Below are 16,768 nucleotides of genomic sequence, written 5' to 3' on the forward strand. Positions count from 1 at the left end.
AATATCTAGCAATAATATTATCGCGTTGTTGAGATGCATCGCTTTAAAGTTGCAAAAGTTGGTGGGGTGCGCCGCTCGCCCGTGTGCGCCGCTCGCCCATGGATCATGTTAAGCTTTTCGGAGGAAATAAGCGGGCCGTCTCTGGTGGCGAGAAGCTTCAAGAACCCAACGTCGATATTAGCCGGTCCACATCAACCAGGTCATCGGAAAGGAGAAGCGCGAGATATAACTAGATGGACGCGATTCTTGCGCGTCTCATGTGCAGTGCGAGGCAGGTCTTGAAGTGAGTCAAAGTAAAAGAAACGCGTATTTGTTGAGGACGCAGGCATGCAATTTGGCCTTTTAATGTCACCTGCCCGCTTTTCGCAAGACGATCCATATCCAAAGGGTGATGTAAGCACCGAAACAGGATACTCAGGCGGTGAATGAATCTGTTCGAGAGCAGCTGTGATTGTCAGAGTGCGTCTGTCTGCTGCAAACAGGGTCCGTTGGTCTTGTCGCGTACAAGCCCACAACACGTTCACCGAGCTCAGATAGCAGAAATACATGATGAAAGTTAGGTGCACCATGCAGATGCACACACATGTTACATCTAAACAACATAAACCCACCTACCCCTACCCCAACACGGCTAGTTCTCACCAACACATCAAACCGGACACAACTTGCCATTCTCATCCGGCACCTCATCAAAGCTCTCAACCCTCCACCTCTCGCTCCCCACGCCCTTGTCAACCCAAAACAAATCCTTGCTATCAATATCCCGCTTCAGCGCCAACAACCTATCGTAATTCTCGCCCCAGAAACTTCTCTGCCAGTCCGGCTCCATGCGATCCGCTTCATTCAGATACGCGCCACTGCTCGGTGCAACATTGCGCCATTTCAGCATGGTGCCGTTTGTCAGCGCATCACGCGCAGCGAGCTTGTCGTCGGCAGAGGAATCGGGGCTGACGGAGGTGCTGGTGATGATGTGGTAGACTGCGTTTCGCCATGCTGGATTTACGGCGTTGGGTGCATTGGACGGCAAGAGGACTGGAGCTACATTGAAAGCTAGGAGCGGCTGCCCGCTTTCGACGGTTTGACGGAGCACGTTGAAGGTGAGGTTTCTGCCTGTTTCGGTCGCGAAATTCGAACGCGGGAACAGGCGCGAGGCTACGTAGGAGCTTATGTCTGTCTGGGACTCTAGCGGGAACCCCGCAAGCCATGCTTTGTAGAAGCCGGGGTATGCGGTGACCTTGGGGGAGAAAGGTATGTTGAGCGCGGTGAGCTTGGAAAGGTATGGGGCGAGTATGGCGTTCAGCTGACTGGCAGTTTTATTCGGGGCGAAAAATGGCTGCATCGTTGATGTGAAGTCATCGTCGGAGGGGGCAATACGGTTGTAGCTGTATGCTCCGGCATCCACATTGTCGATGGCTCGGTCAAAGAATGCCTTTGTAGCAGCCCAAAATTTATCTTTCCCGATTTTGGAACTGTCAAGTGTCCATGTCGCGGTAGCCACGGGCATGTCTTTGTAGACCTTGAAGGTAATGGACGTTACTACGCCAAAGGATCCGCCCCCGCCACCTTTGAGCGCCCAGAACAGCTCCTTATTGCTTGTCGAATTGGCAGTCACAAATTCTCCGATTGGCGAGACGACCTCGAATCCAAGAACTTGGTCTGCAGCCATGCCGTAGATGGAGCTAAGAGGTGAGTGGCCTCCACCCAGCATGTATCCACCCATGACACCTACAGTCTGTGAGATATTAGTAAATGTATGGAAACATTCATCTACTCAGTATTTACCTGGCCTTCACCAACGACTGCCATGTAGCCATGTTGGTCTGCAAATTTGTACAGCTCGAAGGCTTGTACACCAGCCCCAGCTTTGATAGCCGGTCCTCTATATCCCGACTCGTCCACATAGTTTTCGAGCATCATTATTTCCTTCAAAGCATGCGTCCATATGCTTAATGCGCCGTACCCAGAGGAATGGCCGGAAAAGTCATGACCAGTGTTTTTCACAACAAGGCGCAGGTCCAAACTTCGCGCGAAGTTCATCGCACTCTGGATATCAAGAACCGTCGTTGCTTTGACCGCATACGCAGGATATCCCCCAAGTGTGCAACCTCCGCTGTCGTAGATTGAAGGAGGCAGGCATGTCAAGCCTTGGTATATCGGCGATAGAACTTCCGTCGGGTCGTCGGTGTGCGAATACGAATTGGTCCAGTTTTGAGAGATCTGTTGGCACTGATCATCGTCCTTGTCATCGCCGTAACATATCGACGCTTGTGGGACAGTCATGATGAGGTTATCAGGGTTGCTCAATCTTTTCACAAGCTTGTCCCAGCCTGTCTCTGCCGGCCACTTGTCATGGGTTGGGTCGACTTTGCATGCTGTAAGGTTGGCGGCTTTGGTCTCGAATTGATTATCAAATGCGAAGAGTCGTGCCTCATCTTTTGGCAACGAAGCCACGGTTTCCCGTGAGAGCTGATGTTGCTCATATTGGAAAAGAATTCGCGATTGCGCAGATGCAGCCAAGGATGCGATCGCCACAAAAAGAGAGACGAGACGAAGCGCCATCATAAAACGATTGACTCGCGATGAATCTAAGGAACAATCTTCCAAGACGAGGCACTCCCCAGGGTATTTATGAAAGCCTATAGAACTCTTTTTCGCGTCTATTACCCCACAACTTGCCGGCCATTATAGCCAAGCAATATACCGACAACAGAAATATCGCAATTCAGCAAAGTACCTGATAGTAGCCAAAGATATTGATCCTTCCGACGAATGCAGTCGCTTACCGGGTTTTTGATTGAATCAATCTCTTGGCCTACCGTAATTGCTCGACAATATACCGGCTAATTGGTCACGGAGATTTTGGGTTTACCCGACGTGTACTAGAACGCGAAGCATGGCCAGTACTCAACACCAACGCGTTGTACACGATGATGCTCATTTCAGATGTGTCTCTCGCGAAATTGTCGCGTGGCGAATCATTCTTCGGCACTCTCGCGTGGGCGCGCTGCCGGAATTGTATCGGGTTGCCTCTACAAGGTCGAGTAAAGAGAAAGCTATGCAGAAATGCAAATTTTATAAAAATGAATACGATTTTCAAGATTATACAAAAAATTTGTCTGCATAACAAAAAATCGAAAAGTCGACAAACTATGAGCTTCCGCCAGCTCAATGAGTTCTACAAATGCGTAAACAAATGGCACACTTTCAGCTAATTTACTAGCATCAAGAGGCGATAGAGATGACTACCGTACACAGCCACCCGGGTGTCGTAAAATACTTGACATACTAGTGTACAAGGGTCACTGTAGTCGCCAAACACCTATTGGGTGCTTAGCCACACTGTCAAGTTTTTTATAACACCCGGGTGCAGGTATCGCGACACCTTCCTACTCGGATCACATGGGTGTACTTTAGTTAGTCCAAATTAGGAAACGCTTCCAAGGCTAGATAGCCCTCGATTTGTCTGCGCCTCTTTCTATCACTACCAGCACTTGTTCACAGTACCAAATATGCACCTCCGTCCTGCAAAGCCTTCCGATGAACCATTCATCGTCGCCATCTACGCTCGAGCGTTCCAAGAAGAAGACCTCTTTGCCCGAGTGATCCACCCGTACCGAGCCCAATACCCCAACGACGTAGAAATCTTCTGGCACGAATGGGTCCGCAGTGCCTGGACGAACCCACGAAACAAGATCGTCGTTGCCGTCACCCCAACCGCCTCGGGAGGTGATCAACAAGACAAGGTCGTCGGCGCAGCAATCTGGCAACGCCAGGGCGACGACGCCGGCGCGCAAAACATCATCTCAGAATGTACTGATACCAATCCACATTTTCCCGCCTTGCCTTCAACACACAACCGCGCCCTAGACCCCTCGAAGAAGACCATCTTGGAAGAGGCCGCTCCTTATATCAAACACTATTGGGCCGGGTCGCGCGCAACCAATTGGTACCTGGACCTGTGCTGCGTGGATCCTGATCTCCATGGTCGTGGGGCCGGACGGCTGCTAGTAAGGTGGGGCTTGGATCGTGCCGAGAAGGAGGGTGTTATGGCGAGTGTCATGGCGAGTGAGGGCTCGGTAAGGTTTTATTTGAAGTGTGGGTTTGATGAGGTGGTTGGGAATGCGAGTGATGGGGAGGGAAACCCGTTGAAGAAGGAGAGTGTGAAGGGTGGGGACATCTTGTTTATGTGGGAGAGGGACGGGTCAAGGGATTAAAAGAAGAGCGATGGTGGGTGCTGTGGTTGTTGTACAAGAACGCTGGCATGATCACTTCTGGCTGGGTCGCTCGTTCTTTCGATATATTCCAGCGATAATCATCTTGTAGTTTTGCGGACAAGCCAGATTTAAGAAGCGGGTGGCACAATAGGCTTTGAATAAAGGAACATACTTCAACCTTAGAGTTAACGGCATTTGTGACAGCCCTCAGACTGCCACTCTCACTAGAATCTCATCTGTGCGCCTGTGTGCAGACAATCGCACATCTCGTATCTAGCCAGCTGCATGAGCTAACAATAGACAATTTGGTGTAGCCGAAGCGCATGCCACAAGCGATTTTTGCTAAGGCACCTAGTGTTAGTCGAGTATTACAGGTCTCACAGAGGATGCAAAGGAGTGAAGTTGCATCGGCTCGAATGCCGCTTCCCCCAACCAAATGGCGCGCTAGACTCCGTTGGGATTTAGCCGGCCCGTCCCATCTCCCATCAGCGTTTATCCACTCATCATGTCTTCTAAGTGGATTCATCTTGCAGCTGTCCTTCAGCTTGGGCAGATGGTTTTTACGCCCCGTGCTATTGAGGCAGGTGCATTCGCGCCTGTCGTGTCGCTGGGTCGACACTCCAGCATTTGCACTCATTCCCGTCAACTTTCACTTTTCATATTCGTTACTATCTTTTTCTTCCAATGTCAGACCAGAAGAATGAAGATGCTGCCGTATCCCAGCCTCTTGACAGCGAGTCACAACAAGATGGCATCGTTTCGGAAAAGAAAGGGACCACTGGTGACCAAAAGGATATGTATCGTATGGGAAAGCAACAGGAATTACGACGAAACTTCCATTTTGTGTCAATCTTCGGATACAGCATGGTGCTGATGGCGACGTGGGAAACCATACTAACGTGAGTATGTAAGAAGTTTTGGTCTGTGCTGCCTGACGTTCAGCAGAACTTTGATTATTCCACTAACGAATGGTGGCACTGGTGGCGCTATCGTTATGTTCCTCATCACCACAGTTGGCATGGGATTTGTCATCGTCTCGATGGCTGAGATGGCTTCAATGTGCGTGACGGCCCGTTGTTAGGGTTCCTTGGATATGAGACAATTGCTAATTAGGACGAAGGGCTCCTACTTCAGGAGGACAGTATCACTGGGTATCCGAGTTTGCACCGAAGAAACACCAGAGGTTTTTGAGTTATCTTGTGTTCGTTTTCCTCAGCATATCCACAAAAATGATTACTGACCACATACCAGCGGCTGGCTCTGCGTGCTAGGTTGGCAGACGGGAATCGCATCTATCGCTTTCCTTGCTGGCGGTCAGGTTCAAGGACTGGTCATCCTCAATAACCCAAACTACGTCCCCGAACGGTGGCACGGTACCCTCCTGGTAGTTGCGGTAGCAACTTTCTCGATCTTGTTCAATACGCTGTTAGCTCGCAGGCTACCACTAGTCGAAGGCATCGTCCTGGTCCTGCACATCTTTGGTTTCTTTGCTATCTTCATCACCATGTGGGTTCTTGGTCCGCGCAGTCAATCCAAAGAGGTCTTCGGTGGATTTCAAGACAACGCGGGATGGGGCAGCGTAGGCCTGTCTGTGTTGGTGGGACAGCTCTCACCCATCTTCTCTCTCTTAGGTGCAGATGCTGCAACGCACATGTCTGAGGAACTAAAGGACGCCTCACACATACTTCCCCGCGCCATGATCTGGACAGCGGTGGTCAACAGCAGCTTGGGTTTCCTCATGCTGGTAACTTTCTGTTTCTGCCTCGGTGACATGGAAAGCGCCATCTTATCGCCAACAGGGCAACCCCACATCCAGATCATGTACAACGCTACGCAATCCATCCCAGGAGCTACAGCTCTGGCATCAATCACAACTATCATGGCAGTATTTGGATGCGTCAACAATGTGGCAACATGCTCGCGCCAGCTCTTCGCTTTTGCTCGCGATCACGGCGTCCCCTTCAGTGCCTTTCTGTCTCGAGTTCGACCAGGTTGGGACATCCCTCTCAACAGTGTACTTGTGTCTTTTAGTATTGCCGTTGGGCTCTCCCTCATCAACATCGGCAGCACGGTGGCGTTCAACTCCGTGGCGTCCCTAGGCACATGTGCTCTCCTCTCGTCCTACATCGTCAGCATCTCATGTATGTTCATCAAGAGGTGGAATAGCGAATCTCTCCTGCCATGCAAGTTCTCGCTTGGTTGCGCTGGTATCTGGGTAAATGGGGTATCCGTCGTGTACCTGTGCGTAGCGTTGGTGTTCGCCTTCTTCCCCACATTCCCGCACCCAACCCCTGACCTGATGAACTGGAATATTCTGATATACGGCGTTGTTGTGGTATTCTCGCTGATGTACTTCTTTCTCAAGGGGCGCAAGGTGTATGTCGGGCCGGTTGAGTATCTTAACAAAGATCTTTGAGCGGGAGCTTGTGGTACCCCAAACAGTTACCATAGACTCTAAACGAAAGCCAGGAACACACTCGTGTTGTTTACGCCAGCGATTGCCTAACAAAACACAAAACTCTGCGTTACATACCTCCCTTCTCGCAGCGTATTAACAGCCTCTCCATCCATCAGGCCTTGAACATAGGCTTCACCCAAGACCTGAAATCTCTCTCCACAAGGCCTTATAGCAAGAGGCGTACTACAACCGAAAACAATTGCAATCAGATCGCCAGCCCTCGTTTGTTCATCGTCCTCACTGAATATATTATCTGGCGCCCAGCCCATATACCCCTTCACCGTAGTCATGAACCTTCGCTTCTTCGCGCTACGATCAGAACACGAATACACTTCACAGAAGTCATACTCGGAAGCATCCGCTGGAATTTCGTCGCTGAAAAAGCTGTCTAGGAGGTTTTTGCCTAAAGGGAAGTCCCGATTGGCGGACCGGAATCGCTCCCAGCGGAAGTAGTAACCGTCCTGTTGCTCGAGGAAGGTCCACCCTCGTTGTGCAAATTGTGGTTTGGCCAACGCAAAGGAGCGCGGGAGGTGAAGTATCGCTGCGTGACGTGACTCAGCCTTGTTGCCGTTTGCTACCCTGTCGGCAACAAGAGTGCGATACAATGCCTCGGATGTGGCATGACGACCGCCATAGACGCTATTCCACTGCGACGGTCGAACAATACTAGACCTTGACCACTCAAAGTATCCAATATTTCGAGCTGAGAGACCAGAGATAATATCGACGATGAAACCATTGCACTGAAGAATGGCAGTGTTTAAAAGCCTCGCGTTAGGTGGGATATCTCCGGAAGCACGATAGGGATGATGTCGCGTATTGTCCAAGTCACGAGGGAACAAGTGTACTGGGCCCCAAACATGCTGATGCGTACGTGTCCATCTGATTCTGCCAGGCCAGGCCCAGTCTGCTGCCCAAGAGGGACCCCTTGCTGGACCCCATGGGTTACCCTCGCGGAGTGCGTCAAGGCTCTGCTCGGCTTGGATGAACACCCTCGCAGCTTCCACGTAAACTCTCCAAGTTGGTATCGTGTAATCGGGAGATAATCGATGGGCGATGGTAGGAGACATGAGTCCAACGAGAGCGTAAACCCTGTCCCTGCTGTTGGTGCAATTCCCGGAGTTGGCAAGATCTAGGAGTCTCTCAAAGCTGAAATCCATTCTTTTGTCAAAGATTTTGCGTGTTAGGGGGGATAGATCCTGGTAGACAAGATGCAGGCTCGTTGTTCTCCATATCTGTTCCGTTGTGACTCCGGCTACTGACGCGGCCAGCTGAAGACATGTATCCTTTTCTAACCAAAGGTGCTCATGCAGAACGGACACAGCGGTACAAAAGGTGTTCCAATTCATAGTTGCATTCCCACATCTCAACCACGTTGCCGTTCCGCCAATCACAATCTCCTGGAATATCCACAAGCGCGTCCAATACGGTCTGTTCATCAAGGCTTCTAGTGCTGGCCAATGAGGTACACCGCAGGACAAAGGATCAGAGGATAGATGTGCTTTCATTTCGTCGACGCAGCCAGCTTCCTTGAACGCAGCGAGGTCTGATAGCAGCTGTATTGCAGAAGTACTGTGGTGTTCTTCCTTTCCCAGCCAGGCGAAGACTGACCAGGCACTACCGTAGAGATCCCGCATCATTCCAACATGATGCGCACGTTCGACGAGGTTCTTTTGGTTGATGCATAGAGCATCCACCCATAGTTTGAAGTGACCGGAGAACTCACATCCTTTGCGAAACTCTCGCAAAGCCGCCTCGAGGTTTGCTGTCACTGACACAGTATGGCTGTTGACGAGGATTTCTCGCCTATTGTTCTCGTCGCCCCAGACGTAAGAAAGGGCCGCAAAGTCTCCCCATCCAAAGCGATAGAGGTTTGGCGATGGATGAGTACTTTGCATACGCTGAAGCGATGCCTGAGTTGCCAATCGGGGCGATAGTCGATAGCTTGTCCACTCTTGCTTCGTGTGCTGTCCAATGTCTTGTGTGGCCCCCCTATCAGCGAGAAAGCTCATGTAGGTGTCATTCAAGTCTTCCAGCGAGTAGGTGCACAGTTGGCAGTGGACAGGTTGCGAAATGTCGAGATTCGGCAGGACGGTCAATAGTCGTATTTCTCGTTTCTCGTCATCTAAACTAGTATACAACGGCTGTGCAATCAGCGAGTTCATACTGCCGGATTCGATGTCTGAAGAACATTCCTTTGTGTTGCACGGCTGAGGATGGTGGTGGGTGCGGGCGAAGCGTCAGCAAAGTTGCTTCGGAGCCAATTCAGATTTAAATGCCGCTTTCGCCATGTCGACGTGCGCCAATCAATTGACACCATGGCTATGGTCTGTTGAGCTGAGTGCACCATGGTTGAAGCTGGTAGTCGAGGCTCGAATGTTCAGCTGGTGGCTTCAATATGCTTGGCAAACGCGGGAGGGGTTGAGGCAGCTGCTACTAACACTTCTGCAGCTATTAGTAATTAGACTCCCGGGAATTATTGATGGCACATGTCACAACAACTCTGCCTATGAATATACGGCTATGTTTGACGTTGGGTACTGGGTGGTTCCACTAAGGCCCCACCTAGAGTGAATCCGCGCGGTGTCTGAAAAACAGCCGAACAATGAGCCTCGGAACGGCGTCGGAGTCGCGTCATGACAAGCATGTCGACTTTATATACACCAACTCCACCACCACGCTCCTTACCTATATACCCAAATTGAATCTACTATTCATTTTCATTGCGCCTTCCCTATTTGCGCAAATCTAACTCTTCGGAATTCTTAGCTGAAGTCCGCCATTCGCCCACCATGTCCAAGCTCTCCCTAACCCTCAAGTCGCTCATCAACGCCGCACATTCGCGCCCCGGCCCCGTCCCAGCACCCCCACGTATCCAAGCAATCTACAGTAAAATAGAAAAAGAAGCCACAGACCGGAAACTCGGCCGCCCATCATGGCTCGGCATCTCCACAGCAGCGACAATGACGATGAACTCGCCAGAGGCAATGGTAACGCTATACAACACATTCAGTAAATCGAAGTCAGAAAGCGAAGGAGTAGCAATAGCAGAATTTATGCGCGAGATCGGGTTGAAGTGTATAGGTTTCAATGGCGTACGTATCGCACCACCCGTTCACTCCAAACCCAGATCGCATTTCTAACAAACACACCCCACAGATCCCCCGCACAATCAACATGCTCAACGCCTTCCGCGCCGAACTCCCCTCCTCAATCGCTGCCAACCTAAACACCAAACCAACGCGCTTCCCCTCTCCCTCCAACGTCGAGCAAATAAACGCCCGCGGCCGCGCCTTATGGAACGCCATATACCGCCCCCTCGAAACAAAGCTCGAACATAAACTAGGCGATGCACACCCCGATCTACCCGTCTTCATCATAAACAGCGAGTACGGGGGTCTCTTCACCGATCCGCCGCGCAAAGAAGGCGCAACTGTCGGCCGCATCACGACGAGCTTGATTGCGATTACTTGTTTGAGGGCGCAGCAGGGTGTGGGACCGCAGGTTTTGAGTCATGTGTTTGGGTTGAGGAAGGCGTGGGAGGATGGCACGTGGAAGGAGGAGCCCGAGGCTGGGAGTGAGGAGGGCATTAAGTGGCTGGTTAGTGATGAGGGGTGTACGTGGGTGTTGGAGAAGGTAGATGAGCTTGTTGAGGCGCTTGGGGGTGGGCATGGGAGTACGTTTGCGCCTGTGAAGGCGAAGTTGTAGAGGGTTGTGTAGGTGTGTAGATTTTAAACATAGATACCCGGACATTCTTATGCTTGAGTGTCTCATAAGAAGGACGTTCAGTTTGAACAATGTGAGACTCAATCTATACCATCATATTGACAAGAACAATCCAATCATGGGCAAGATCGTATTGAATTCCCATGTACTCCATTACTTCATCCCGACCATCTCCCCGTTCCTCGCGAGCGCCAAGTTCCGATACATGCCCGCCTCTTATCCCCACCAAATGCATCCCTCCTTCCTGATCCGGCTAAGTGTCGCGAGGCACCCGGCACATCCTTTATCAGCATCAAATCAACACACAAGTTGGCCGCAGGTAGGAGCACAATGCGATATCGGGGACCCCGGATTATGGAGTTGGAACCTGTTCCTGCAGCGACTATCATTGTAGTACTTGGTAGTACATTCTGAATTAGGTAGCTGGGCACGCGGCGTAGTTGGAGGCAGGTACTATAAACCACAGCTCACCCGTGGAGGAAGTACGTCTCTGAGTCTCCCACCTACGAGCTTTTGTTGCGGTCAATTGCACAGTATGCGCTTCCAATTCAGCACCGCGCTGACTGCAGCACTGGGGCTGGCTTCGTCCGCAGATGCCCTCAAGATCCTAATGGGGAATGACGACGGGTTTGGGAGTGGAAACCTGAGAGAATTGTACAAATTGCTGGTCGGCGCCGGTCATGATGGTACGCTCGAGGTACTTCGAGGTGTAAAGTACACTCAACGCTAAACCTCACCCAGTTCTCATTGTCGCCCCCGCCCAACAGCAGTCTGGCAAAGGCACCACCGTCATCTGGTCCGAGTCAGCAAACCTTACAGTCCCATCCCAATACAACATTGTTCCTGCAGGCGCGCCATCAGTAGGACGCGATCCATCCGACGACAACATATGGTACTATGATGGCACCCCAGCGGCATGTACCTTTGTTGCCCTCGACTATGTGCTCCCGCGGTATTATCCCGAGTGGCACCAGACAGCGGATCTATTCATTGCCGGACCGAATTACGGCACGAACCTCGGTCCGTTCGTAATGGCACTGAGCGGCACTGTAGGCGCAACCATTGCGGCTGTATCACGTTCCATTCCTGGTTTTGCGACCAGCGCGAGCAACAAGGCGGTTCCGTATTTCAACGTGACAGGCGCTGCTCATCCCGCAGCGCAGGCAGCCAAGGTCACCTTCGACATCGTCAATGAGTTCATCAAGAACACACCGGAGGGTCAACAAGTCCTCCCGCTCGGGTACGGCGTCAACATCAACCTCCCCGAGCTCGCCAACGGTACCATGCCTCCAGTAGTCAAGTCCCGACTCACTGGTCAGGCTAACACAGACGTGGCCGTGTTCAACGAGACGACTGGGTTATTCACTTGGGACAACGTCGATCCTGTTGCCGCAGGTATCAATGCTGCTTACAGCGGGGACACGAGCCTTCCTGGAGAGACCTGGGTCGTTGGTGGGGGTAGCATTAGTGTTAGTGCGTTCACTCTGGACTGGTCTGCGCCGAGCATCGAGTATACTGATGCTGTATATGGAAAGGCTGAGAGCTTGTTCAGCGGGCGCTCAGCTACGAAAAAGGCGTACAGCAAGAGGATGGTTGAAGAGCGAATGCACAAGAGAGGTGTAATATTGAATGGAAGGGATGGCGGAGCTTGAGCTGCGAACGTGGTACCTAGGCATTCCTCACGCTGATATCATTACCTACTTATGTAATCAAGAGATCGCGCTAGTGCGCACCGTCCCTGCCTCATCCATGATCAAACACCATCCTCTTGTTTAGACCTCGATCTAGTGATACCCATCGTTCGAGCTTGCGGGAACTAGAGCGTTTCTGGCATTGCGACAGTTCTCTGACAAGCCCCGCTCCTCCGAGCTCATGCAAAGCGGCGCTACGGTTGCGACTTTTGACGTTCGAGAAGTTTCACAACCTACCCGTCCAGCAGCAACTTCAATTCCAGGATTCCGCGATTCAAACTTTGGCGGCACGTAACGCCTGTAGTCTCCTGTCAGCGTCTTCTACTCGTGGATCAATTTTTGACAGCCGCCGCCACTAGGCGCTGATGCGGCCGGATTATGAAGCCTAGGCTTCGCTCGCATTCGAGATATCGCCTCAAAAGGCGCTCAGGCCGGTCAAAGCCCCGTTTTCACGGCATTGACGAAACCAGAGCTTCGGAAATTTTGCTCGTGAGTGTTAGCGTCCTAACGCGCGGGTGTATAAGAACGCATTGTGATCCTGCGCCTTAAGTTTGCTATTATCATCGGGCGTTTTCGATCACCTTCGTTCGTTCTACAAACATCTCCGGCTTGACGCTGTGAATTTTACTCTACATTCTTTATTCTGAGCTTCAGCCGTGCTGTTTCTTTTACTCCTTCAAACACAAACAACGACATTCATTGTCCTTACGTACTTTTGCCAACATGTACTTCCAGTCTTTTGCTGTCCTGTCGCTTGCTGCTCTCGCTATTGCTGCGCCCACACCCAACAAGCACGCACTTGAAGCACGACAAAGCGCCGCGGTATTTGCGGATACGACCTACAACGCCATATCCATCTCCGGCGGCCAGGCTGGAAATGCCAAAGCCGAGGCTGCCGCGGTATTCAAAGCACTGGACGTCAACAACCTCAAAGATATCGCTAGTGAAGACCTGACCTTTCTGAACACCGTCAATCAGGTCGCCAACGATGCCGAAAAAGAAGTTTTCAACCCCGCGGTTGAAGCTGCTACCGGCGATCAGGCCACTCAGATCCAGGTATGTAAACAATTTATGTCAGGATCATGCATTTCTAACGATGACCACAGAACGGCAAGATCAAGAACAAGGTTCTGAAGCTGATGGCCACCGTCCTCAAGCTCCAAGCGCAGGAAGCTCAGGGCCAGGACGTTGCAGCTACGCTGGCGGAAGAGACGAAGAAGTTTGACAACAACGTCGCTCTGGACGTCAAGGCCGCCGGTCAGGTCTCTATTGCGGAGCCATTTACTGCCACCATCTCCGGCAAGGGTAAATAAGGACCATGTCAAGTTCCTACCTCGTACTTGGAGTGAAATCCGACTATTTATTATATACGATCCGTCATCTCTACGCTATCCTGCGACCGCAATCACTTGCGTATACATAAAGTTTACTTCGTCGCGACTCTATTTCGCATTGTTCATAGTACTCTCATCATCCATCGACATTCCAATCGATTCAAAGCATCACCATTGGTCTTTCCTGGGCATAATGTGGATCTGTATCCTTCAGGAGGCAGTGGCTCGGAACATGATTGATTAACAATGACAGTGCTGATTTACGATCAAGTGTACACCAGCAACACTGTGTGTTGGGAAGTTTGTTTACAATGTACATCGTTATGCATTCTTGCACATAGTGCATTCACTGTTCTAGCATCGTTAACAGTCGGGACATATAGTATATAATCTACTTTTTAAACATCAAAGCTACAGAACGGACTACATCTACACAGACTACATCTACAACCGCCAGAGACTCTCGACTATGCAGGAACATAACATCCAGACTGCCCCGTCGGGCCCCTTGACATGGGAGACGCCGGAATTGCGCGAGCTTTATAAGCTCTACTGGCAAGTACATCGCCCCGAGATTTGTCGTAATGAAGTAGATGCTTACCGTTCAAGCGCATACGATGATTTCTACGAGCACAACAATTACTTCTCGGACTCAGTGCCTAGTGAAGACGAGATGCTCAACAATGACATCCACCCAATCTTTGACAAATCCAACTGGGTAGTAGGGTTTGATGATTTCGACGAGTGGTACACGACCGTCATGCCAGCTCTTCAATTGGCGTCGATGTTCATAAGCCATCCTCACATGTTGAAGTTCTGGATCCACTTGAAGTACGGCCGGCCCGGCTTCGAGAACGGATGGGTTGGCGTTGTAGAGGATCCTATGGAGCACGATCCAGACGTAGTCGAAAAGATCAAGGACGAACTTCTACAGGTCGCTCGAAAGGTAAAGTTTGCATTCCGGATTGCAGAAGATATGTCAGGCATGGGAGGTATGTACGAACCTAGTCTTTGGTGGGCTCGCAGTAAATTCGAAAAAGCAGCCGAGACGTTGGGTGTCGACTATCCTAAAGGCTCATGGTACAATCGATGGGACAATTCGGTCTGCCGTACTGTTTTCCTCTCCGTTCACTACTACACCTGGTTTTTTCATCAATTCACTCCCGGCCATAAGCTGCAGAGCGACATGATGCTCGCTAAACTTCTCGTCCACGAGATGGCACATGCTTGTACAAAGATGTGGCAGCCAGATACGTGTAAAAGCTATGAGCCAGCTACCCAAGGTTCTGACCACTTTCCAGAAGCTGGTATCTCTTGGGAGCAATTCGCTTTTGGTGGTTTGATCACAGGATATGATTGGCAGGGCCCATCGAGCGGTTTGGAGTGGGATCATCTGTATCCTTCTACCATCTCTCATGGATTGCCTATCGCTGTTCCACTCCCCATGACCTATTTCTCGCAGTGGTTCTGTAGGGATACATGGGAGCATCTGACCGAGCGCCTCGACCAGCTTCAAGTTCCCACTATCGCTCGACATACAGACATCTTTTTGATCAAGCAGTTACGTGGAGGTTATTGGGAGGAATATCTCATCGTCGACGGCGAACCCTGGCCTGCGGCACATCTTGCTCAATACGAGGGTCATCCACTTGAGGACGAGGAGTATACACCGGCCGCAGACGAGCCCGCAATCCCAACTACTTCAGCCGACATCATCTCACGCTACCAAGAGATCTACGCCATTGACGTAGCCCGATACCAGGAGATAGAGGACGCAAAGCCCCTTCCTGAGCACTGTTACTGGGAAATCACAAAGCTTTGCTGCCCGTACTCACAGATTCATTCACTCGCTGATAACGCTCTGGATCCGATTGGCGCTGCTTCTGAAGAGCATTACTATGTAGTGCATGGATGTAAGTACTGTTGGCAATTGCCACATGATGTGGAGCCCGATGTGCACCCGGTGCCGTATTCGCGCCGCGTTGAGCCTGAGCATCCGAGTAAGCGGACGCTGTTCACGCGGAAGAGCAATACACCCGTGCGTTGCGGTTTGCCTCAGAAGCATACGGCGCTTCGACCAGCGGGGCGTAGCATTGTGAAGGCAACGCTGGAGCATGTCGATCCTGCTTGTGTGACACCGGCTCTTGAGCAACTCTTCGGGGAGGTTGCAGTTGATGGCGAGGCAGTAGTTGAGCAGATTGAGGCAGTGGGAGTGCCGATTGAGTTACAGGTAGTTCAGGCCAGGGAAGGTTATCCCAGGGTTAGGACGTGTGGTTTGTTGATGATGATCTCGGAGCCCATCTCTCGTTTGGCTGATTGGCTTCATCTTCCCTAGACAGGTAACCAGGTCAGCATTTCCGGTTTTTTAGACAGCAATTCATGCAATGATTTTCAAATTTTACAAGACCAAATTGAACAGTGATGATTCCAATATTTCGTGATGCAGTGAAAGTAGAAAGCGTGACTCCTCCTTAGCGTCTTGGCAAACTAATGACGTAGCCCTCACACGCCTCAACGCGTCTCCGCGAAATCCTTCACACCACCAAAACCACTCTCCTAACGCCAGCACCACCCCAATCGCAACAATGCTCCGCCCAGCACTCCATCTCCGTGTCCCATTAAAACCCTGCCTCCCCACCAGCACCCCCACCCGCGCCTTCACCCTCTTCCCCTCTACCGCCCCCTCCAAAAATCGCATCTACGATCCAATCCGGCAACCCGGCGACCTCCACACCCTAACTCTCCTCTGCGCCGCCAACAACCTCCCACTCGTCACTTTCTGGAGCGCTACATGGTGTCCTTCCTGCCAAACAGTCAAGCCACTCCTACGGCGGCTCATCGAAGAAGAAAAGGTAGGAGAGAGCGAGGGAGGGCTGGGGTTTGCAGAGGTGCTGATGGATTCGACGTTGATTGGGGATTTACCGGTGACATACCGCATTAGTAGTATGCCTACACTGTTGGCGTTTGCGAGGCAGGAGGCGCAATTTGATGGGAGGGTTGTGAGGCCGGAGGATATGAGGAGTGAAGAGTTTTTGAGGAGGTGGTTGGAGGGGGTTGCTAGGAAAGGGGGTAGGCGGGGTGGGGGTGGGATTTTTGGTTAGTGAATAATTATTGGGGCGTCTAGTGGGAAAGCATGATGGGATATTAGAGCCTGACGGTTTTCAGGTACGAAAGCCGATGGGGAGGATGAGGCGGGAAGGCAGAAGTAAGGTTGCTATCCTTGAGCGTATGTTCAAAACTACTTATGAAGGTGCAAATCTCCTCCGCTGACAGAAGATTAGAATATCTACCTATCACGGCAAGATACAAGTCTCCTCACGTATCATCGACTTCATCTAACGTTAC

At 51.2% G+C, this 16,768-nt stretch overlaps 8 protein-coding genes across 8 annotated transcripts; 6 read left to right on the forward strand and 2 right to left on the reverse strand.

Moving 5' to 3' along the window:
* Positions 1-649: 649 nt before the first annotated feature.
* Positions 650-2,562, reverse strand: PtrM4_035700 (GlcD, FAD-FMN-containing dehydrogenase; the record flags this gene model as incomplete). Its single annotated transcript, XM_001939382.2, has 2 exons — positions 650-1,732; positions 1,783-2,562. The coding sequence occupies 2 exons, from the start codon at positions 2,560-2,562 to the stop codon at positions 650-652; spliced, it is 1,863 nt and encodes a 620-aa protein (XP_001939417.2).
* A 947-nt stretch (positions 2,563-3,509) lies between these two features.
* On the forward strand, positions 3,510-4,214 carry PtrM4_035710 (Acetyltransf-1 multi-domain protein; the record flags this gene model as incomplete). The annotated part of the gene is made up of 1 exon (XM_001939383.1): positions 3,510-4,214. One exon carries the CDS (start codon positions 3,510-3,512, stop codon positions 4,212-4,214), a length of 705 nt encoding a protein of 234 aa, XP_001939418.1.
* Positions 4,215-5,208: 994 nt separating this feature from the next.
* On the forward strand, positions 5,209-6,630 carry PtrM4_035720 (PotE, Amino acid transporter; the record flags this gene model as incomplete). Its single annotated transcript, XM_001939384.2, has 3 exons — positions 5,209-5,273; positions 5,335-5,415; positions 5,466-6,630. The coding sequence occupies 3 exons, from the start codon at positions 5,209-5,211 to the stop codon at positions 6,628-6,630; spliced, it is 1,311 nt and encodes a 436-aa protein (XP_001939419.2).
* An 86-nt stretch (positions 6,631-6,716) lies between these two features.
* PtrM4_035730 (HET domain containing protein) lies at positions 6,717-8,837 on the reverse strand (the record flags this gene model as incomplete). Its single annotated transcript, XM_001939385.2, has 1 exon — positions 6,717-8,837. One exon carries the CDS (start codon positions 8,835-8,837, stop codon positions 6,717-6,719), a length of 2,121 nt encoding a protein of 706 aa, XP_001939420.2.
* A 627-nt stretch (positions 8,838-9,464) lies between these two features.
* PtrM4_035740 (DUF605 multi-domain protein) lies at positions 9,465-10,380 on the forward strand (the record flags this gene model as incomplete). Its single annotated transcript, XM_001939386.2, has 2 exons — positions 9,465-9,767; positions 9,832-10,380. 2 exons carry the CDS (start codon positions 9,465-9,467, stop codon positions 10,378-10,380), a joined length of 852 nt encoding a protein of 283 aa, XP_001939421.1.
* Positions 10,381-10,933: 553 nt separating this feature from the next.
* Positions 10,934-12,050, forward strand: PtrM4_035750 (SurE, acid phosphatase; the record flags this gene model as incomplete). Its single annotated transcript, XM_001939387.1, has 2 exons — positions 10,934-11,084; positions 11,140-12,050. The coding sequence occupies 2 exons, from the start codon at positions 10,934-10,936 to the stop codon at positions 12,048-12,050; spliced, it is 1,062 nt and encodes a 353-aa protein (XP_001939422.1).
* Positions 12,051-12,467: 417 nt separating this feature from the next.
* On the forward strand, positions 12,468-13,402 carry PtrM4_035760 (uncharacterized protein; the record flags this gene model as incomplete). The annotated part of the gene is made up of 3 exons (XM_001939388.2): positions 12,468-12,578; positions 12,825-13,145; positions 13,196-13,402. 3 exons carry the CDS (start codon positions 12,468-12,470, stop codon positions 13,400-13,402), a joined length of 639 nt encoding a protein of 212 aa, XP_001939423.2.
* Positions 13,403-13,892: 490 nt separating this feature from the next.
* PtrM4_035770 (uncharacterized protein) lies at positions 13,893-15,758 on the forward strand (the record flags this gene model as incomplete). Its single annotated transcript, XM_066104126.1, has 1 exon — positions 13,893-15,758. One exon carries the CDS (start codon positions 13,893-13,895, stop codon positions 15,756-15,758), a length of 1,866 nt encoding a protein of 621 aa, XP_065966328.1.
* Positions 15,759-16,768: the final 1,010 nt, after the last annotated feature.

This window comes from Pyrenophora tritici-repentis, chromosome 1, assembly GCF_003171515.1.
Source record: "Pyrenophora tritici-repentis strain M4 chromosome 1, whole genome shotgun sequence".
In the NCBI taxonomy this organism is placed as follows: Eukaryota; Fungi; Ascomycota; class Dothideomycetes; order Pleosporales; family Pleosporaceae; genus Pyrenophora; species Pyrenophora tritici-repentis.